The 21559-nt window shown below is 34.3% G+C and overlaps 1 protein-coding gene and 1 long non-coding RNA gene across 2 annotated transcripts in view; one reads left to right on the top strand and one right to left on the bottom strand.

Moving 5' to 3' along the window:
- The window catches only part of EYS (EGF-like photoreceptor maintenance factor), a 792123-nt gene that overhangs the window by 612575 nt on the left and 157989 nt on the right, over positions 1 to 21559 (bottom strand). Inside the window, exons 8-10 of the mRNA XM_054630570.2 lie at positions 12237 to 12341; positions 11836 to 11975; positions 5107 to 5273 (exon numbers count right to left, since the gene is read on the bottom strand). Coding sequence (XP_054486545.2) covers positions 5107 to 5273; positions 11836 to 11975; positions 12237 to 12341 — 412 coding nt within the window. The remainder of the gene's footprint in view (positions 1 to 5106; positions 5274 to 11835; positions 11976 to 12236; positions 12342 to 21559) is intronic.
- LOC143693506 (uncharacterized) overlaps positions 3068 to 21559 on the top strand; it is a 34872-nt gene continuing 16380 nt past the window's right edge. Inside the window, exons 1-2 of the long non-coding RNA XR_013181237.1 lie at positions 3068 to 3202; positions 16263 to 16325. This is a non-coding gene — a long non-coding RNA (uncharacterized LOC143693506). The remainder of the gene's footprint in view (positions 3203 to 16262; positions 16326 to 21559) is intronic.

Below are 21559 nucleotides of genomic sequence, written 5' to 3' on the forward strand. Positions count from 1 at the left end.
TACTACTATATTTTTATTAAAATTCAATTTCTTTTATTATCTTCAGCAGTACTAAAATACTGAGCATGATATCAGAAGTTTTGACACAGATTGATTTTCAGTCTTATTTGCTTTAAAGCGTGAATGTTTCTCTATGATAAATAAAAGAAAAAAAATTGTATACAGATATATACAATACCAGAATTTCCATTTGTAAGTATATTTCTAGCTCAGGGAACTTGCATCTGGGTGTCATTCCTTGTGCTGGAGTCAGTAACTCCTCCCTCTCCTGCTCCAGCTTCAGCTCTGGGATGGCCTGTCTGGGGTGTGTGGGTGTGTGTGTGTGAGATCTCCCAGCAGAGACCAGGAAATGCTAATGACACCTCCCCAGCCTCTTTTTTAAGGGGGACTAAAATGTCAGCCTTACAGAATGGAGAAGAGTGAAAGCAGAAGCATGGCACCAGAGAACAGCATATAAAAAAGTTTTGTGTTTTTATTAATGGGAATAACAATATTTTCTTAGCTTCATGTATGTCCTTTCATCCACAACAAAATTTTGAGGGTAAGAGTTACTTAAAGAGAAAACAAATACCTCAATGCTTTTGCTGCAAACATGGATTTTAGTAGTGAGTAGCAAACACAAGTCATTTGAGGATCACTGTGCTCCCACATATATCATGCAGATGATTGTATATTACTACTCCAGAGCCTGAACATTGTTAATGTCACAAGGTAATTTGATATACTTGTGAAATAAATGTTTAGTGGAGATGCTAAGACAGGCATGGAATTTAGTCTAGGAAGGAATGTGTTGCTAAAATGAGAATGGTTATGGCAGAGATGCAATGTACTTCTACCAACTTTTTATCACTAAAGGTCTCAAGCAGCAGATGTGTGGGCAAATTGGCTGGTGCTGGTTTGTCCAGGCAGTGAAGCTGTCAAGCTGTCAGCACAGGCTGCCTGCACTAAAGATGTAGTGTGGCTTGGGTTATTGAGTAAATAATCATGTACATTGAATGAATCTTTAAAATGACTGCAAAAAGCCAAAGACCAGTCTGAAGACTGAAGGTATGTCTATGGTAACCTGTGCTGGGAGATGACCTTGCTATTTTCTGTATTGATACAAGAGGCATATAGGAACACTGAAGCCTGGAATTAGCAAAGATTTCCCAGAATCCCTCTACTTTATTTTCTTAATATTTATCATTCTTTTATATATATACATATATGTTTATTAGTATTTGTCCAAGTGTATTAGCTGCAATTATTCAGTATTAATTATCCCTTTTTGCCATTGAAATGTGAACTGCACACACATAAGTGGTTGAAAAGGTTATTTAGTTTCACTTTGACTTTTTATATGCATCTATATTCTCTACAGAAAAGCTGTTGTATAACTTATTGCATAGGGATTCCCTAAGAAATTGTGACATATATTCACCCATCTTCTGGAGTTGTACAAGTGAGGAAAAGTATTTATCCTCTTTCTCTAGTGGAAGAAGCCTATTACTGCTGCAGAAAACTGTGTATATCACAGTATTAACTTTATATGGCACTGTCAACTAGGTCCTCCAGTCAAATTGTATATATAGTATAGTATGAATAAACTTGTAAAAAGAAAATTAGATAAAAAAATATTCTAATCAAACAGCTCAATTTACCCAGCTGGAGGAAAATGGAAAAAGTCAAGGATGAATAAAATAATAGGAACTTTAAATTTTGTGATACTCAGAAATTACCTAAATTATATTTACTTTTCACAATCTTGCTGGCATCATGCAAAAAAGTGTTTCATATTCTAAAGCATTTTACTCTACAATGTATCACTTTACTCTTTTGTATGGAGATTAGTTAATTATTTAATTGTGTGCACTGAAATTTGAATACTGAACACTGAAGAATGTATTGGCAATTCAAGTTTTACCATACACCAAACTTAATTTCTTAATGAGACATTTTCCTGCATAAAAACTAATGAAATGTTGATGTCAGAGCTATAGTTATTGACTAAAATACATTTTTGAAATATATTAGTTTATCATTACTTTTTAAACAGGGGTAAATACTGCAATATAGTTTCAACATTCTCAGTCCTTCTTGCTGGACTTTTCTGGGGTTGTGATAAATGTAACACTTCATCTGAACACGCTGGACTGAAGAAATGGGAAACAGGACAGGTAATGGAAACTACACTGAGTTTTAAATTGGGTGTTTTCACTCTGTTGTTCCTTTCCACTGAATAGACAATAGTAAAGTATCTACTGTTATTGTCTTATTTCAGTTAGGATCTTGGTTGTCCAAAATTGATTTTAAAAAAGAAAAAATTTACAAGGGTGAGAAAATCAGAGTAATAAATTTCTGCTTGTATTTCAAAACAGGAGGTTATACTCCTCAAAGATCTCTTTCATTTTAATTATTCATTAAATGCTTCTCATTGAGGCATATTAAATCAGTTCTCTCTCTTCTCCTATGCAGAACACAATCAAACAATGCAGGTTCTTTAGAAGAGAAAAATTATTATTCTTTTCTTTGTAATCTAGAAACATTTTCTGTTTACTGAGGTAATGAATCTTATCTGTTGTTTTTTCTCTCACATAAATGTAACCAAAGGTCAAGAGATTCTTTTGGCGTGTGGATGCAATTACTCTATTGCATGGTATCTGCCAGATTCATATTGACAGCTGCACCATCAACCCAGTGGCAAGAGCAGCAATTCTTTGAAGTTATCATTTTAAACACATGCTGATTGACTTACTTCATGGTATCACAAACAGCACAGACTCAGCTGGCAGTGCAACAATTAATTTGAATTAATTACAGGTTTTGTGTCACTGTGATTGGGGCCACTTTACTTGTAAGAAAAGGCTCACTAAACCAAAGGAGTAAAACTCTTAAGACTTACTGTAATTATGAGGATCTTAGTATGCAGCCTTGCTGAGAATTACACTGTATGAAAGTTTAAAACTCTCCCTCCTTCATTTAGAGCAATTCCCCAATCTGAACTCAAAGGAAATGCTTTGCATATAGATAAATATACCTCTAGGTGACACTACAGTCTGGAACAGTTTTTCAAAATGGGAAAAGAAAAAGAACATGCCATGGTAAGGAGACAAAAAGCTAGAAACATTTCCTTCAGTTGACAGCTTATTCCCCATCTGGAAAAATAAAAAAATGATGGCTTGCAAAATGAGATCTTACAGGAGGGGATGCTCCTGAATCAAAGGTGGGTATTTTCTATTATTTCCTAGTGTAAGCTTTATATATCAAGCTACCACTAGAAAAATACATTATGACCAAAATTTAATAATCTAAAATTTAAGATTTCTTAACTAGGAGAAAGGTCTAGAGTTTTATAGTAATTTTATGTAAATAAAATCTAATATATATAAAATTTTGGCATATCTTTATCTTCTGCACTCATTAGGAGACATTTTGAATGGCTGTAATAGTTATAAAAATGGATCTCTGTAGAGTTCTTAATGGCACTTATACATTTGATTCTCCATATATTCTGCTGACAGTTCTCTTATGTCTTCCTGAAACTAATTTGCATCAAATACAGTTCCTGATAAATACTTTGAATAAAAAATATACTCATTTTAGGACAGAAATGCAATTAAACTCTTTAGAAAAGGTGTGTGCACTTACATGCAGCATTTTCTCTTGTATTTTGTTTTTTAATCATGTATTGGAAAGGAGAAATTGGTTTTGTCTCATTTGCTAACAATAACTTGGCAAATAGAATTCTTTTTAGGGCAGGCATAATTTAGGCATTTTAAAAAATGCTTCACTGTCATTGAGAAACAACCACGCTCTCTCAACAGAGCAGATATTATAAACATGATACACTTTGTCGTGACAAAATAGCCAGTTGTGTTCTTTTGGGGTCAAGTTCTCTGCTAAGAAAACTCACTCTCTGAGATTCGGATCTTAATGGTGTATTTTTCCGTTCCTTAGATAAACAGACTGATCTGTCAATATAATTTGTCTTTCAATGACTGAAAAAGTAAGAATTAAGTGCTTGCTGTCAGTAAACTGAGTCTGGATTAACAAGTAAAATCAAAAGTTCTTTATTACCAGATGTCTTCAGAACTACTAATTTCTCAGTAAATGCTAGTGGATTTTGTAACATAAGCATAGCTTTGTACTTCTATCAGAATTCTTTTCCTGATAAAGAGAAGAAAGCCACAGATTTAACAGTTAAATAAGGTGCAATATATGGTCCAGTATAATTTGATACAAGAGTTGACTGCAAAGTGGAAAAAGGAAGGATGTTTACTTTGTGAGGATTCTTTGACAAAAACTCCTTTAACTCTGATATACTGAGAATCGATCATTTTTCACCATTTGTGTGCCTGTTTAGTGATTTCAGTTAATTTTACAAAAGATACTTTGAAAACAGAACTGAAATTGAAGACATCTTTAATTGCTTCTATTTCTATCTTGAGCACAATTGCAATCTTTTCTAAGTAGAAACATTAAAGCATACTAATTACAGTGCTTCTAAATAGAGCATGGCACAGCATAGAATAATGTCTTTCAAAATACATTTACAGATATTATGGAGAAGTTTATTTATTCTGGATTTTGTAGAGGAAAAATAAATAATTCAAGTCAGATAGTTGAATTCTGTTTATTGAAGAAAACCTTTCCTATTTATTTTTTCACCATATTTTATAAAATCTCATTTTAAATAACTTCAGCATGTTACAGTTCGCTAAGGAGAACACATAATTTATGTTTCTTTTAATAACTGAAATGATAATAAATTATTATTCAAATTTTTGTAAGACACTTTGTGACAGAGTCCAGGCTCAAAAAGTGTTTGCCACTTAAAAAAATTAGATTATTTGTTCATGTGAGATTCTGCATAGCTGGTTTAACTTCTTTGACCAGCAAAGAGGAATATTTGTGATTCCTTCCTACAATGCTTCAGAGTACACAGTTTTACTGAATGCACCTTTATGTGCATTCTTTATGAAAATTTGTATTCCATGGCATTTTTTGACATGAAAATTATATTAGTGCACTAACAACACCTTTTTTAATTCTTTCTGAAAGTCAAAATATCTTCATATGGCATAAAACAATTTATGAAGCCTTGCACAGATAGCAACATTTTAGTACCTGTATTTATTAATTCCATCTTCACATGTGGCTCCATGTTGGCACTGGTTTATCTCACAGTCATTAATATTCTCAAGGCATGTTTTTCCAGTCCATCCAAGGGCACAGATACAGTGAGATCTCTGATTTTCTTCATCGTAGAAGCAACTACCTCCATTTGCACATACCTGAAGATAGGAATTACAAATATGTTGTATTGGGTTTTATGGTCAAGTTCTGGTAGTGGAGGGAGTGTTATTGAGCTGTTTTCTCTGAAAAGCTGCCAGAAGCTGCTCCCATGCCTGACAGATGGCAGCCAGCTCCAGGATGGACATACTGCTGGCCGAGGTCAAGCCCCTCAATGACAGTGGTAGAGACTTGGGGTAACAGATTAAGAAGAAGGAAAACACTTATTTCACAGAAGTGCAGCCAGAGAAGAGCGAGTGGAGAGAGAATACATGAGAGGATCAGCTCTGCAGACACCAAGGTCAGTGCAGAAGGAGGGGCAGGAGGTGCTCCAGGCCCCAGAGCTGAGATTCCCCTGCTGCCCTTGGTGCAGCCCCTGGTGAGGCAGCTGTGCCCCTGCAGCCCATGGAGGGCCATGGGAATGCAGAGATCCAGCTGCAGCACCTGGAGGAGATCCACACCAGAGCAGGTAGATGCCCAAAAGAAGGTTGTGACCCTATGGGACACACATGATGGATCAGCCTGTTCTTGAAGGACTGCATCCTGTGGAAGAGACCCACACTGTAACAGATCAGGAAGAACTATAGCCCTTGTGAAGGGCTCACGCTGGAAAAGTTTGTGGAGGACTGTCTCCCATGGGAAGGAACCTACTGTGGAAGGGGAAGGACTCCTCTCCCTGAGGAGGAAGTGGGGGCAAAGCTGAAGTGTGATGAACTGACCATAACTCCCATTCCTCATATCCCTGCACCGCTGTAGGGAGGAGGAGGTAAAAAATGGGAATAACAGTAAAGCCAGGAAGGAGAATGGAAGGCTGGAAGGTGCTTTTGTTTTACTTCTAATTATCTTGCTCTGATTTTGTTAGGAATAAATTCAACTATTTTCCATAAGTGAAATCTCTTCTGCATGTGATAGTAATCATTAAGTGATCTGTCCCTATCCTTATATCAACTTATAATCAATTTTCTCTCCCCTGTCCAGTTGCAGAGGGCACTGATGGAATGGTTTCAATGAGCACCTGGCAACTAGCCTGGGTCAACCCGCCACATACATAGAGTTTTTTCTTTAACTATTGGATTTTTTTTTCCCCCAAAGAGTTTAATGGAATAAGCCATTGGTAATAAATACGGTTATTTATTCTTTTTATGTTGTAATATTAAAAAGATACATCTCCAAGAACCTAAAATACTGAATGTTATTAAATCAATATATGAATTTATTGTTTAGTTGGCAAAATGCATTTGTGTTTTAATTTAACAGTAACATTTTTACAACTGCCCTTAAAATGTGCTTGTTTTAGGAGGGAGAATAGTAAACTAGACTGGTTTTTTTTCATTGAGAGAGTAGAGCAATTGTTCCTATGTTGTATAATTTAGCTTAATACATGTCTATCAGGAAAATACTGATTTTTTTCTTTCATTTTAATTATAATGCTGATTCAATCTGTCCTTGAAACTTCATATGTTTATAAATTACATCTATGTTGTGGGAAAATCAGAAGCTGCTTTGTTTTCAATTTGCAGATACTGAAAGATTGATAAATTTAGACTGGAACAGCTTTTTTCCTTTTTGCTTTTAATTGCTAATATTACTTACTAAACCAGTATTTCCTGTATTCTTCAAAAATTACAGAAAATTATAAGTCTGAATTAATGCTCCTTTCCTCATTTTCCTTTTTAGGCTTCATTTTTATTTCCATGAAAATTTTGCCAGTATGAAGACAGATAACTACATATTCATTCCAAAGCAATTAAGACCCCTCCTTCTAATCAATTGGTTTTTAAAGAAAATGGTGTCTAGAATATGACTTAATGCACTAGTACTTCAGTTTGATTGAGTCTGAATCTCTTTAAAATGTCATTAAGATTTGTAATAATAACAGTCCTTGGCAGAAATATTTAAATATTCATTTGTCTTTGATTAAGTTTTAAATTGACCTTAAAATGGAGAGATTTTTGTTATGCTCCCTGTACTGAATTTTAGATTTACCTTGGGATACTTATTCATTATAACAACATAATGAAGGAAAATGCAGTTCAACCTAAATGCATTCAATGTAAACCCCTTCTATGATATGGGAATTGTTATATTTTATTCTTTTAATGTGTTTTCTTACTTTTGTGTTTATGTTTTTGCTGGATTTTATCCTGATGCTTACTATTTTCTCAAAGCTCAAATAGGTCAAATAAGCTCATACTCAAGAAAATCATCCAGAAAAACCTTAGGCAATTAAGACAAATATTTCAATATTGCCACGTTATGTTTAATTTATTCTTATGTCATTTTGATACTTTATACTGTGAAGAAAGGTGCCACCCTTTAAGGTGTTAGTGTAATCTAAAGATTTAAATTGAAATGAAAGCTATGGAATGTATTTAAATACAAATCTTATGTTTCAACAGACCATAAACAGGCCTATTCTTGTCAGTCTGACCATCATACTTCTGTCTACGGCAAGTACTTTAAACAAATCTGCCTTTTTATGTAGTTGTGATAAAATGTAAGAATCACTTTCTTCCAAAATCAACCAGCAGACTTTATTTCAGCTAAGAAATATAATTAGACCTTAGAGGATTTTGTTCTTCTCCTATCTTTCCTTTGCAGGAATTGAGGGATATAACTGTATGTCTGTCTCTTCTCTAAGTATCACGTTGTCAAATGCTCAAAATAAGGCAGCAATCATTATTTCCAACCCCTCTTTCATCTTAAATTTCATGGAATTCTCTTCAGTTTGAAGGAAACTGCAGTTTACATAGATAAATAACCAGACACATATGTGTATTTTCCCCCAAGCGTACAGTTTTACTATAGTCTTCAGGTTTTATTATTGAAAAGTCAATTGTCCCTGAGTATTCAAATTTTTCCAGATGTGCAATTTTATTTAATCTGACCTATATTCTTTCCTAGACTGGTGGTACGCAAAGCAAGTAGATAAAATGTTTGTCTTAAAAATATTGAAAACAGAAACTCCCTTACTTTTACAGATGAGGAAACTTTGTAAAGTTGTATATAAGGACCAGAACAAACATGGAAGTGGCAGCTCCTCTAAACACTAAATATGTACTAAGCATATACATATTTCCATTGAAAAATTTGGAACTATGGTCTTGACTGCAAGTGCAACATGGGATCATGGCTCATAAAAAGAGAAAATTTTCAAGTAAAATATGCAAATGGGGCTCCATAAATTTCAGTATTATAAAGGTGTAGATAGACTCTGAGAGGAACTTTCACATTTGGTTTAGTTCCTAACTCATATGGGAATTATTTTTGACAAACCAAGTTGATGTCTGCTAAGCAAGTCTGTTTACATCTTAAAACTGAAAAGAGAATGAAAAATAATTGTAAAGTAGTTTTTAATTCCTATTCCTTATTTCCTTTTAAAAACAATAACTATTGGTCAATATCTTGCAGTTCCCATAGTTTATGGCTGCACTTTAGAATTTTTCATAGTAGGAGCTAAAGAAAACAATGATTTTTTAAGATTGTTGACAGAATCTTGAAAAATAAGTGTTTTAAGGGAAGCAATAAAATTCTTAAGATGTAGCTGTACTCACTAAAAATAATCACACATAGAATCATAGAATTAAGGCTGAAAAATATGTTCAGGATCATTGAATCCGAAACTTGATCAAACACCACTCTGTCAGCTAAACTGTAACATTAAGTCTCACATCCACTTGTTTTTTGAGCACCTCCAGGGATGGTGGCTCCACCACCTCCCTGGGCAGAGGGAGGTGGTGGAGCCCAAAGTTTAACAGTCCTTTCTGGGGAAAAATTCTTCCTGGTATCCAACCTTAACCTCCTCTGGCACAGCTTGAGGCTGTGTCCTCTTGTCCTGTCACTGGTTTCCTGGGAGAAGAGGCTGACCCCTACATGGCTACAACCTCCTTTCATGTAGTTGTAAAGAGTGAGAAGGTCTCCCCTGAGACTCTTTCTCCAGCCTAAACAACCTCACTTCCCTCAGCTGCCTCACATAAGACTTATTTTCAGACCCTTCACCAGCTTTGTTGCCTTTTTCTGGACACCCTCCGACACCTCAATATTTTTAATGAAGTGAGGGGCCCAGAACCTCTTAGGATGCCTCTTCATTTGTGATTGTTTGGGTCACAGGTGGACTTTCCTGTGTATATAAACAGGTATGTAAAACTATTTAGGGATGCAGTGCCGCCATCACTGGAGGTTTTTAAAATGTGATTTATAATCTAACCAAGGCTTTCTTTTCCATGAAATGTTGGACTAGATGGTCTTATGAGATTCCTTCCTACCTGGGCTGTTTCACGGTTCTGTGATTCTGTTACTTAGGCCTATCATGTTGCACCACAGTTATTTGTTATTATGAGTGGTCTTATCAATTCTCTATGAGATCCTGTTAATAAAAACACTAAAATTTGTAGCATGCATTGAGCATTCAAATGGAAAAAGTGATTTTTTTTTTTAATTCCTTTTCATGTCTACCTGAGTATATTACAGAAGAAAAGGTGTTATATCATGAAATGGCTAAATTTGGTCCTGATGGAAGTCACTAATTTAAAGATGAAAAAATTTTTATTTATTTAGAGTTCTTTCATAATTCTTCGTCCAGAACAAGCAGGCATTATCCTAATTACAATGTTAAGATTCGATTTTAAACTTTAAAGGAAGATATCCCCTCTTAAACTGTTCACTTCAATTTTTTTAATATTTGTTTGAAAAAAAAGAAATTAAATACAACACAACACAACAAGTAGTGCACTACTTGTTGGGCTGGGAAGGAAAAAACCAAACCCTAATGCATTAATATCATTATATATTTATACAGAGATAGAAGAGCCCCACTTAATTACATCTATTTTCTGTTCAATAAGAAAATATTACAAATAGTAGCATGCTTTTCAATCTATTTTTCTGAATACAGAGCTAAAGCAGTTCAGCATAACAGAGATACCACTGAAAATGTAAATAAATGAAAGGATGCAAAAATGTATGCTTATTTTCTATCCACAAAAAATAAATTAAGAATTAAATGCTGAATTATGAAATTTATTGAATAATACTAATCTTTAATTTCAAATTATTGTTTACACTATTTCAGAAATGCACTAAAATATTTGTTTGAATACAGCCTTTTGTTTTTTCCAAGAAGGAAATTATATCATTTTAATGATGTGTAAGCTAAGAAAACAGGTAAACTCAAGTATATAAATCCATTATTTTATTTTCTATTCTTTTTCCCATTAGAAAATCTACTAATTATTCACATTATGCCCAAATCAAGCATCTCATATGGTGAGTGTATATTGGTACATTTATATATTCACATGTATATATATAATTACTTTTTTCCCATATGACATTTATTATAGTCTTTGAAATGTTTGTATGAATAAATTAAATTTGTCTGCGGGATTTTAAGTGAATATTACAGTAAAAGGTTTTAGTAGCTCCTGTCAGCATCCTTGGCACACCATCACTTCATGCTGACTAGCCATAATGATGAATGCACCATTATGATGCTATGCCGTGTACCTGCCAATATATTTGCACTCAGTATGACACTTTAAATCATAAAAATGTTAAAATTTACCAGATGTTGAACAATTTAAGTATAAACCTTTGAGCCGGTGAGTTTTTCAGTGCTATATTTCATGTTCACTAATAAGTGTCCACTCATGGACTTGAAGGTGACATAAATATTGATTGTTCTTTGTAAATATGTTACTTACTAATCATAGTATATTTTTATGGTGCTATATTTCAATAAAAGAATTAATAAAGCCTGTAAAACACTTATTATCATGTTTGTGTACTGGTTTGGAAGGCTAAATAGCATTATGTACAGAACTTTTAAAATAGCTATCATAATAAAAAGTGCAACAGTATTTAAGTTTAACCTATACCGAAATCTCACAGTCCACCCTAATATGAATGAATCCTTCCCAAATGCAATTTAAAAGGTCATAAAGGACTGTGAGAAGGATACAACAAATACATTTCTTTTACAAAACTTTGAAAGTGTAAAAGTAGTTTTCATTTCCCTATGATGTGAGCATTGAAGAGTAACTTGCAGGGCAAATTTGGATTTTTCTAACAGCCTTTTCATCTCCCATTGCAGTGTAATTAGTCTTGCCTTTTTGTTGTTGAATATAATTTGTTATTTTTTGTTTGTAATGAAAATGAAACTTCTATAATTCTTTCTGTGCATTGCTGTACCATCAGCCCTCTGTCTGGTAACTTTTAAACATACGAAAGAATGCCAAGAGATTTTGCCTAAAATTCTTCAAGTTTCAGAATACAGCAGCAGCAAGTAGGGGACAGAAGGAGACATCAGTGACAAAACCTATAAAGAACAAGAAAGGCAGAGCTCTGACATTACATGGCTTGTTGGACAGTGACCAGACTAGTCAGATCATGCACTTTTACATGCGTATGTTTCACAGGAAAAGGAAAATTAGCATGAGAATATTTCAAGAGTGAGTACTGTGTTTAGGAAACCAGTGCAAAATGAGGCTTCATCAGCTCACTGCTATTAAAATAAGTTGTTTGATTTTCCAAAAATGCTGGGGGGAATATATCACTTTATCCTACCTCTGTGTTTCCAATACATGGTGATAAACATGTGTAATTAAATCCATGAGATTTATCCATACACACTGCTCCTGGGGCACAGCTTATATTGTTGAATAAGCAGGCATCAATATCGAGTTCACATCTTTCACCTTCAAAACCTGCACCACAAAGAGAATGTTTAATCACAGTTCATTCAGAATATTGACATTATGTCTGTTCAGGGTGTTAGCAGTTAACACCACTCTAGTAGAGTTATTTGGCAGTTTTATTTTGTGAACAAAGAGAAAAAGTGCTTTTCTTCATAAAAATGTTCACTGCATTTGTTGACATACAGTGCTATTTTTATGGTGCTATTTCTTAACAGAAATATTTGGATGGCATTTTATTTGTTTTGTCAGAAAAAATTACCAATGGCTCACCTATAGGGCAAGTGCACTTAAAATGATCTTCATAGGCAATACATGTTCCTCCATTTTCACATGAATTGGAACCACAGCTGTCAATTTGCACCTCACAGAATTCTCCTGAAATAAGAAAAAAGTCCTAAGATTATTAGGAATTAATATCACTTTCTTAAGGAAACACTGGAAGTCATATTAGTAATATTGATAGAATAACTTCCTTTAAGTAAGATCTCTGGGATATTGGTTAAAGATTTTGTGTATGTTTGCACAATTTTTTTTTTGCTCCACTTATACATATAAAAAATAGATTTCAGTGTTCCAAAAGGTCAAACCAAAAATACTTTTTCAGCATTTGAAACAATTTAGGATGTACCCAGAAGGAGATACAGAGCAGAAGAGGGGGGATTTTCCCCGGAAATAATTAGCTGAAATGGAGGTAATGCCCTATTATTTACATTTCACTATGCATTTTCTGAGCTCTGTTTTGGCTAGGAAAAATTTATCACATTTATTTGAGGTAACCTTTAGTGTGATTCACTGAACAAGTTTCTCATTTAGCTGAAAACTGCTTTTAGCCCAGCAGGAAGAATAATTAAACTTGTAACTGGACAGTTCTAAAAAAAAAATGTACTGAAGAGATGTAGATCTCATGGAATGTGATATGAATCAATAAGGAAGACCATCAGGTTTACCATTAGACTTGAAAGACACCTAGATTTGACAAAAACAAAGCACTTTTACTTTTTATTCTTGTTCTTTTTGGTATTGAAAACAAATTCATGAACTCTGTATATACATTCTTGATTTTTTTTCCTTGTTATTGGTGTGCTTTCCTTGATTATTTTTTTAATTTACTATTTTTACAGCAGGAATTTGGAGTGGGGAGGGGGGAGAGGGGGAGAGGCGCCAATTTCCAAATTTAGAAAAGATAAAGAATAGGGAAAAGAGGAAAAATCTCTACTGCTGCGAAAGGTAGAAGAAGGTTCAGGAGTTTTGAGATATTTTGAAGAGGAAAACTTCAGAAAATGCAATAAGTGTAAATTACTGATGCTTTTACCACCAACTTGTTTGTAATCAGTGTTAGTTTATGGCTTAAGCAGAAAACATAGAAGAGCTGTACAGGAGAAAAATGTTTGGAAGGAATATACAAGAAATGTGGATAATTTCTTAAATCAGATAATATATCCTGTAAAATTTCAAGTCAGAAATTAGTATTTTATTTGAAATTCTTCATATGTCAAAAAAAAGGGAATAAAGTTACTTCAAATAATGAAATTGTTTTAAAATTTTTAATATCTATCCTTTTGATCTAAAGCTAGAGACATCAGGAAAACACAACTTAATAGGATAAAATTTGGTAAGAAAATACTATGTCTCTTCTTCAATATTTCCTGCCAATTTCATTCACTTTTATTATGCTGGAATGGAGTCTCAAATTACGAACTAAAGAATGCTTCTCATGGACTTCTGCAAATTCAAACAAGAATATGTTGTGATTTGTTGGCCAAAAATCTCTATTTTGGGCAACAGGTGCTAAACCACAAGTGCAGTTTCATGTTTATACATCAAGGTTGACCAGCATGCTTTTAAGGATTTTTAACTATTACTCTATCCTTTCAGTTCTCAGTTAAAAATCATCCACTAATAACATCTATCTATATTTTAATAGCCAAGATTATAATTTATTATAATTATAAAGTTTACTGAGTTAAAAATGTTGTCAATAATATGTAATAATAGAGAACATAGGAAAATAGGAAATTAGATATTTCCTGCTATTTATTATTATTATAATATGTAATATTACATGGAAAACTATGGGCAACCTGACCTTCCATATTCAAGATTCTCATTTGCTCTGTTCATATTGACTCTAATGGTAATTCAAAGTATCTGCATTTCTTGGGAGATTTCATCATGATGAATATTTTACAAAGCCACTTTTCCTGTAATAGTGGCCAGCAAAGAGGCAGGCTAACACATAAATAGATATTTTCATTCCAAAAGCAACTGGATGTGCTAAGGAAATTGCAATCTCGTAGGAATTGTGGGGTTTCATTTGTTTTGTTTTTCTTAATGAGGTTTGGAAGGCAAAATCAGGAGGAAAAAAAAAATCTGAGAAAAAAACTTTAACTCAATATATATTTTGGATCAATTTTTTTCATGTTTATTCATGAGGATGGAATTGTCTTGTCCATGAAACCCTTATGAATAAATATTAGTGCAACCCAACAGGGTTGAAGAATTATTTTGCTATAAATCTGAAATTCTTATAGTGGCTGTATCCTTTAAGCAAACTTTATGACTTTTCCCTGCCACAATGAGGTCAAGAAAACCTAGTAAATTCAAACTGTTATAGAATTTATTGGAATCTGAATACTGCTGAGAAATGCATAATTTATGGTATTAAAGTCTGATTAAGTGATAAATGGATATCAGGAGAGATCTCCACAGTAATCCACTTAGCTTTTAATGCCTAATTATCACTTCATAGTGAGTAAGGGCTGAGTAATTGAGAAATGCAGTACTTAGAGAACTCAAGATTTTTGTGCACAGTTAAGCATGTTATTCTTCTGTCAGGAATAGGTTCAGTAGGCCCAAGGAACAAAGGGGAAAATAAAGAAATTTTACAACATTAGGAGGAGGGAAAAATTTGATTCAAGACTACTTATTAACTACTGTTGCACTGTTTATTTTTGTAAACGACCTTATACATTATTTATCTAAGGATGTGTTCTTAAAAGTTAAATTCTTTTATTATTTTCCTTAATTTTCTTTTACTACCAATATATTTAGAGGAAACTTTCTTTTCCTCCTTGGTTCTTGCTCTTTTAATTCCCATCTTATCTTTTGCTTTTCTAACTCCATCCATACACACAGATGTAATTTCTCCATGTTCCTTTTATGCAGCTTCCAACTTCCACTGTCTGTGTATGGTGAAATGAGACATTTAATTGCATTAACACATTAAACCTAAAAGAATATACCTTGCTTCTCATTTGTGTATTTGTTAGCTTAGAATCCATGATTAGCTAAAACAACTGCATAGCTCTGGGGTTCATACCAGCCAGCAACAAAACAGATAAATTAGTGTACTTACGTCTATACCTGATAATAAACTTGTATACTTATATTGTATATGTATATTTAAATACATAACCACAAATAACCTAATTCAGGTAAAATTCACCAAAGAATTCTAAAAAGACTAAAATGTGACATTGTTGAAAAAACATCAGTAGCATGAGGAATCTTTTAAATGCACTTTGGGACCGGAAGAAAGAAAGGTGGCAAATTCAATATAAATTCTAAAAGTAAGCTGAGGGATTTTTTCCCCATAACCCTGCAGAACAAGTCTGCCTTTTCTAGCAATAGACCATAAGCTTTGCACTTAATTTGCAAGAACTGAGGGTCATCAGACTTTTCTGCAGTGATGTTTTACTTGGCCTATTTTTGAAAATAGTTTTTTTCTTCTGATTTGCTTTAGTTTTTTTATCTTTACATGGAATAACCGTAGGTTTAAATAAATAAAAACAAGTAGACGTTATAACTATGATTGCATTTACTAGCCTAATGCAGTGCTGTATACAAATAGAGGGCTGGTACCATAACAAGAGACCTTAAGAATAGAGACACAGGATGTGATGTGAGGAACACTGCAGTGATCAGAGATGGGAGACCCCATAACAACAGGCAACTCACCAGTGCCCAGTTAAAGAATGAAGACCTCTATCTGGACAAAACTGGTCTGAAGGCTAACAAAAAGCACAAAGAAATTTTGTTTAATATACTTTAGACCCACCATAAAATGTAAATTAAGATCTAAAATAGAACTGCAGTCCAGTGAAAAAAATTGTGTAAGTGGACAAATAGAAATGACCCCAAGTGGATCCTGGAGATGCAGCTGGCATCAAAAGGAACATATTTATCTACAGTGGATTTGAAAAATAATCTAAAAATATTTATTTTGTTGAAATTTGTAGGTTTAATTATATTTTTTCTGTTGTTTTACTACTAAAATTCCTTTGTATTTCATTTTAGGATGGTGTTTCACAAATCCCTGTGAGGAAGAGTTATGCTTCTGAGAGAAAAAAATTGAATAAGGTAAACCCAAGAACAACGCAATAATAATATTGTAATGACACAGCTTTGCTAATTAACATATAAAGGAGATAATTTCCATTATCTCATGAAAAACAAGAATTTATTGGGGTTGGAGATAACAATTCCAAGACTGGAACTCATCATGTACTAAGTCTGATTAGATTTTGATTAGGTGTAAGTGGTTAGGCATATTTACACCATATTATGGGCCAATGTTCTAGTAAACTATTTCCTTTTTTGGGAAAGCAACTTAACCTTTTCAACATAAAGACATACATGTCCAATAGGTAAAGCAGCCAAAGTAAAACACCTAGGTTCATTAGGTACTGTCCAAGCTTCATAGACTAAGGGGATACAAACTATAATAGGAACATTTTCCAGCTCAAGTAAACATTATTATGCTTATTCTCAAAATTTACCAGCTATCATAATTTATTGACATGGAGCTGAATTTAAAGCTTTTTAAAAAGATCAAAATGACTTTCACTGACCACAATCAGCTTATGGCTTAGTGCAGTTGTCTACTACTGCATGAATTATACACAGTCAAATGAAAAATATGCAGTTAAAATTTTACCTTCTCCTCGTTTAGAATGCAACTAATAATTTAAGGGCACTTAGGAATAGTCCTTTCTGAAAGTCCTTCTGCAGCTGTTGGTTAAGCACAGTCTTTAGCTGAGTTGCTTTTTACAGAATGTCTTTAAATTTGTTTGAGATGTATTTTAATAACCTTGGCTCCTAAATGAACTCATTATTCTGGAACATGCAATTAGACTTTTGACCATTTAATAGATTATCTGTCCTTTCTCTTAGCTGCACTCAGGATTTAGATGGAAATCTGGCCATAAAGATTCATCTCTTGGCAAAGTCTTTTGCAGACCTTTCTTTCAAAGATTCGTTTATTCTTTTGTGAAGGTTTTGTTTGTTTCTTTGTTTTGTTGTTGGTCAAAGTGCCCTTTATATGTCTCATTAAAATCTGGTTCGTATAAAAACTACAACAGGTTACTAGGAGAATATGCAAAACAATTTTCACGCCTGGAACACAGAATTTTCATCTAGCTTGATCCTTTTTCACTCATCCTAAGTGAAATATGAAATAACACAGAACAGTCATTCACAGAGATACCCACTGAGAGAGGGCAGATTACAGAAAGAGAATTCCTACCTAGCCTGGATAAAAAAGCACCATACTTGCAGGTCCCTCTGCTCTCTGTAAGACACTTGAACATCGCTCTTAGGTTCCAGAGAGGAGGTGGAGCTTTTTTAAGTTTTGGAAAATATTCCTTGGCAAATTAGGTCTAAATATTTAGATACAGGGACTCTGGATTGAGAATAAGATAATAGTTTATGAGCCCGGAGTAAAGATAAATATCAGTGCACTGAGGCAACAGTCCAAATTTGGGTGGGTGACATAAAGATTCCTCGTGGGATAGTAGAATAAATTGGGTTGGAAGAGACCTTTAAAGATCATTTAGTCAAAGCCTCCTGCAATGAGCAGGGACATCTTTAACTCAGATTACTCCGACTTGTCCTTGAATACTTCCAGAGATGGGACATCTATCACACCTCTGGGCAACCTCGTCCATTTCACAACTTTCATTCTGAAAAATTCCTTCCTTATATGTACTGTAAATGTATTGTCTTTCAATTTAAAGCCATTACCCCTTCTCATTGCTACAGACCCTTGTAAAAAGCTCCTCTCCAGTTTTTTTTTTTGTTTTGTTTTTGGTAAGCTGCCGTATTGAAATGCCTCAATAAAGTGTTAAGAGATTCTTTTCTCCAAGCTGAACAACCCCAACCCTCTTAGCCTTTCCTCACAGGAGAATTGTTCCAGTCCTCTGTACTGGCTCTGTGTCCTTCCTGTGCTGAGGACTATAGGACTGGATGCAGCACTGTGATGTAAATTCAATATTATTTAATGTCCTTATCTGAATTGTTCTGATCTGAAATGTAAATTAAACCTCCGATACAGAGTTTATACTAAATTGGTGGCAAATGCTGAGAAGAAAGGTATCATGAAAACAAATCTAAAGTCAAATATTTTGAAGGAACACATGTGCAAAGTGAGATATCTCAGTAAATAGAAATGGAGGCAAGTATATTGCAGAGAAAAAAAACTTGAGCAATTCAGAGAGTCCCAGAGTGAGAACAGAAGTACATAAGTTGTTGCTGAATGTAAGTTTCTGATGTGATTCAGGTTAAAAAACCCAACTAAACAAGACCAATAGAAAAGATAGTTCTTGAAGTGCCCAAGAAGTCTGTTTATTTGACAAGAGAAATATACATTATAAGATACATCACTAACACAGCTGAAGTCATGCTTTAAGTCTTTAGCAAAGTGGTATTGTATATCATATTTCAACAGAATGTACTTGGGTTGTTTTTCATTTTTTTGGGTTTTTTTTAATAGGAGGAACAACTATTGAGCACAAAGGTTGAAATATAGCATAAGAAAGTCTAGATTATTTAGTTCATAGATTAACATTATTCCAACTTCAGTGGAGATACAGTAGGTTATGCCAGCTAATGATGTTGTACATTGTGTCTGAGAGAAAGGAAGTAGTATAGGATTTGCCTGGTTATCCATACTTTAAAGAGGATATTTGATATTCAAAGCTAAAAGATGTAAGTCTGAGGTCTTTTAAAGAACTAAAATAGAGCTACAGAAATCAGCTTTGTAATGAAAACAGTCACTACATCTACATTATAGCATTATTTATCTTTCCAATGCATTATATATTTTAAACATGCTATAATTATATCTACACTGCCTGCCTTGTCATGTTTTAAACCCATTAGTGTGATAGGTGATTTGTAATGCTGTTGACAGTTTTTGTACCTTGGCAATATCTGAAATTGTGTACTTGGCTGAGTAAACACAGGTTCAGCTGAGAAGCAGAAAATAATGTCTCTATGGTTATTATAGTAAATTAGCTTTTTTAAGCACTTCAGCTTGTTTAGAAGACTTTTTTTCTGATTTTGCATAAAAGGCCTACATCACTCATGTTTCCTATTGATGATGTGATGGTTTTTCCAGGGTGATATATAGCTATTTCAATGTTCACTATCTATCCAGCTACCTCTCTGAATGTTTGGGGAAAGCTACAGTTTCCCTTGTCACTAACAGCAGATTTATATATTTGGGAATATGAATGAATTATGCAGTGATGTTCTCAATAAGACACTTACAAACTATCCACAAAGAAAAATAAAAAACCAAAAATCCAGCCTTTAAATTTTTACTCTGAATGAATAAAAAAGGAAAAATATAGACATCGATAGCTGTAAACCCAGAAGAGCCAGACAAACTAAAGGAAATCAGCACAGTTCTAACTCCTTGACAGGTAAATCTTTGAGTTGTATGCCTTAGTAAAATGAGGCATGGTAGGTTGGTAGGAACTGGGAAGCAGGAGAATAAAATTGTAAGCTGTGTAACATGCACCTGCACTGAGGTCAGACTTTCACAGGAATACATTGTGAACAGGAAACACTCCTGCTATGTCCCCGAAACTTTGCTACTTTTAAAATATTCAGTCAGTTATGTAAATTTCTTCTTTAGTTTGAGTTCTGGGCTAATAGTCCCAGAAAGTCAAGTACAAGTCAGCTGGTACTTCCCTTAAAAAATACAAGGTTGATAAAGATGGGTGAAAGTCATTTTTGGAGTTCATGAACAGATGTAGCTCTCTGAAAAATTCCATATGCCAAGTTTAAGGGTGTATTTTAAAGCATGTCTTTTAGTTGAGAACTTTACTAATTATATGCTTAGAAATCCAGACCTTGATACAGCCATGTTTCTTAAAAATACAACAGCATCTTTAAGATAACCATAGCTATTCTTAATGAACAAAAATTCCATTAAAATTCCTACTTACTCAAATGGGCAAAATATACTGTGCACAGCAAATTAATCCAGAAACTGAACTATTAGGAAATATGAACATACTCATAAATATCCGCCTGCACTGGGAGCATTTTGTTCCATTTTAAAAGCAGGCAGAACTTAAATACTGATATTACATTTCTCCTTGAATTTTTATGTAGAATGTTTTTATAGTCTTTTGGCTTTTCATGTGATTGCTGCATGCCAAAATATTAGAAGCATTTCCAGCACAAAATTTCAATAGCTTTAGTATTTTGTGTGGAAATTAGGACCTGAGAAAAAACTGTTGACTTGAACTACTGTAGATCAGAGTCTGCTTGGAGTAGTTACAAGTGTGCTACAACATCAGACATTTGCCCTAGCCCTCATTTATTGTCCAGGAGTTTATCTGCTTCATTTTAAATATTATGCCAGTATGGATGATGTGTCCTTTTTATTTTTTCATTGTTTACTTCTCTATCCTTTCATTGCAATTAGTACTGTTGAATGCCCTGGATGGACTGAAACTTGTGTTTTCACTTAATTCATCTTGCTATCATCTTAGGTGAGAGTTCTTAGTACAGATCAGTGTCCTTATAACACACTTTCCGGTGAGGCATCACCTTGAGTCCTGGGTGCAGTTTTTGCTTTGGGTGCCACAAGATGAGATGGATACAAAGCTATTGGAGAGCATCCAAAGAAGGGCCACAATAATGTGAAAGGGCTTAAAAGGGAAACCCTATGAAAAGGAGCTGAAATCACTTGGTCTGTTCAGGAGACACTGAGGGGAGACCTCCATGTGATTTGCAGCATCCTCACCCAGGGAAGACAAGGGCAGGTACCAATTTCTTCTCTGTGGTGACCAGTGACAGGTCTCAAGTGAAGGACATGAAGTAGAGTTGAGGAAGGTTTAGGTTGAATGTCAGCAGAAGGTTCTTCCCCCAAAGGGTGGCTGGGCAGTTCAACATGCTCTCCAGGGAACTGGTTACAGTGCCAAGCCTGACAGCACTCAAAAAGTATTTCTAAAATGTTCTCAGGCATGTGGTGTGATTTTGGTGTGGTCCTGTGCAGAGCCAGGACTTGGGCATGGTGATCTTTGTGGGTCCCTTCCAATTCAGTACATGTTATCCTTCTGATGTATACAGTCAGTGTAACTCATGTTTTTTCTTGGACTTTTACTGGCTTTGGGAGAGACCTGCATTGCAAGCAAATTTGAAGGAACAGACAAGCTAAAATAATATTCCTTTCACCCTAACTAATGCTATATGGACACACCTCCTAAAAGGCATTTTAAAAAGCAGGTAAGATTTCTGGGCATCTGCTGAAGAGGATTAGAATGAGAAGTACTTTGGTTGTTCATATTGCTTTCTGTCAG

The sequence above is a fragment of the Agelaius phoeniceus genome, chromosome 3, assembly GCF_051311805.1.
Source record: "Agelaius phoeniceus isolate bAgePho1 chromosome 3, bAgePho1.hap1, whole genome shotgun sequence".
Classification (NCBI taxonomy): domain Eukaryota; kingdom Metazoa; phylum Chordata; class Aves; order Passeriformes; family Icteridae; genus Agelaius; species Agelaius phoeniceus.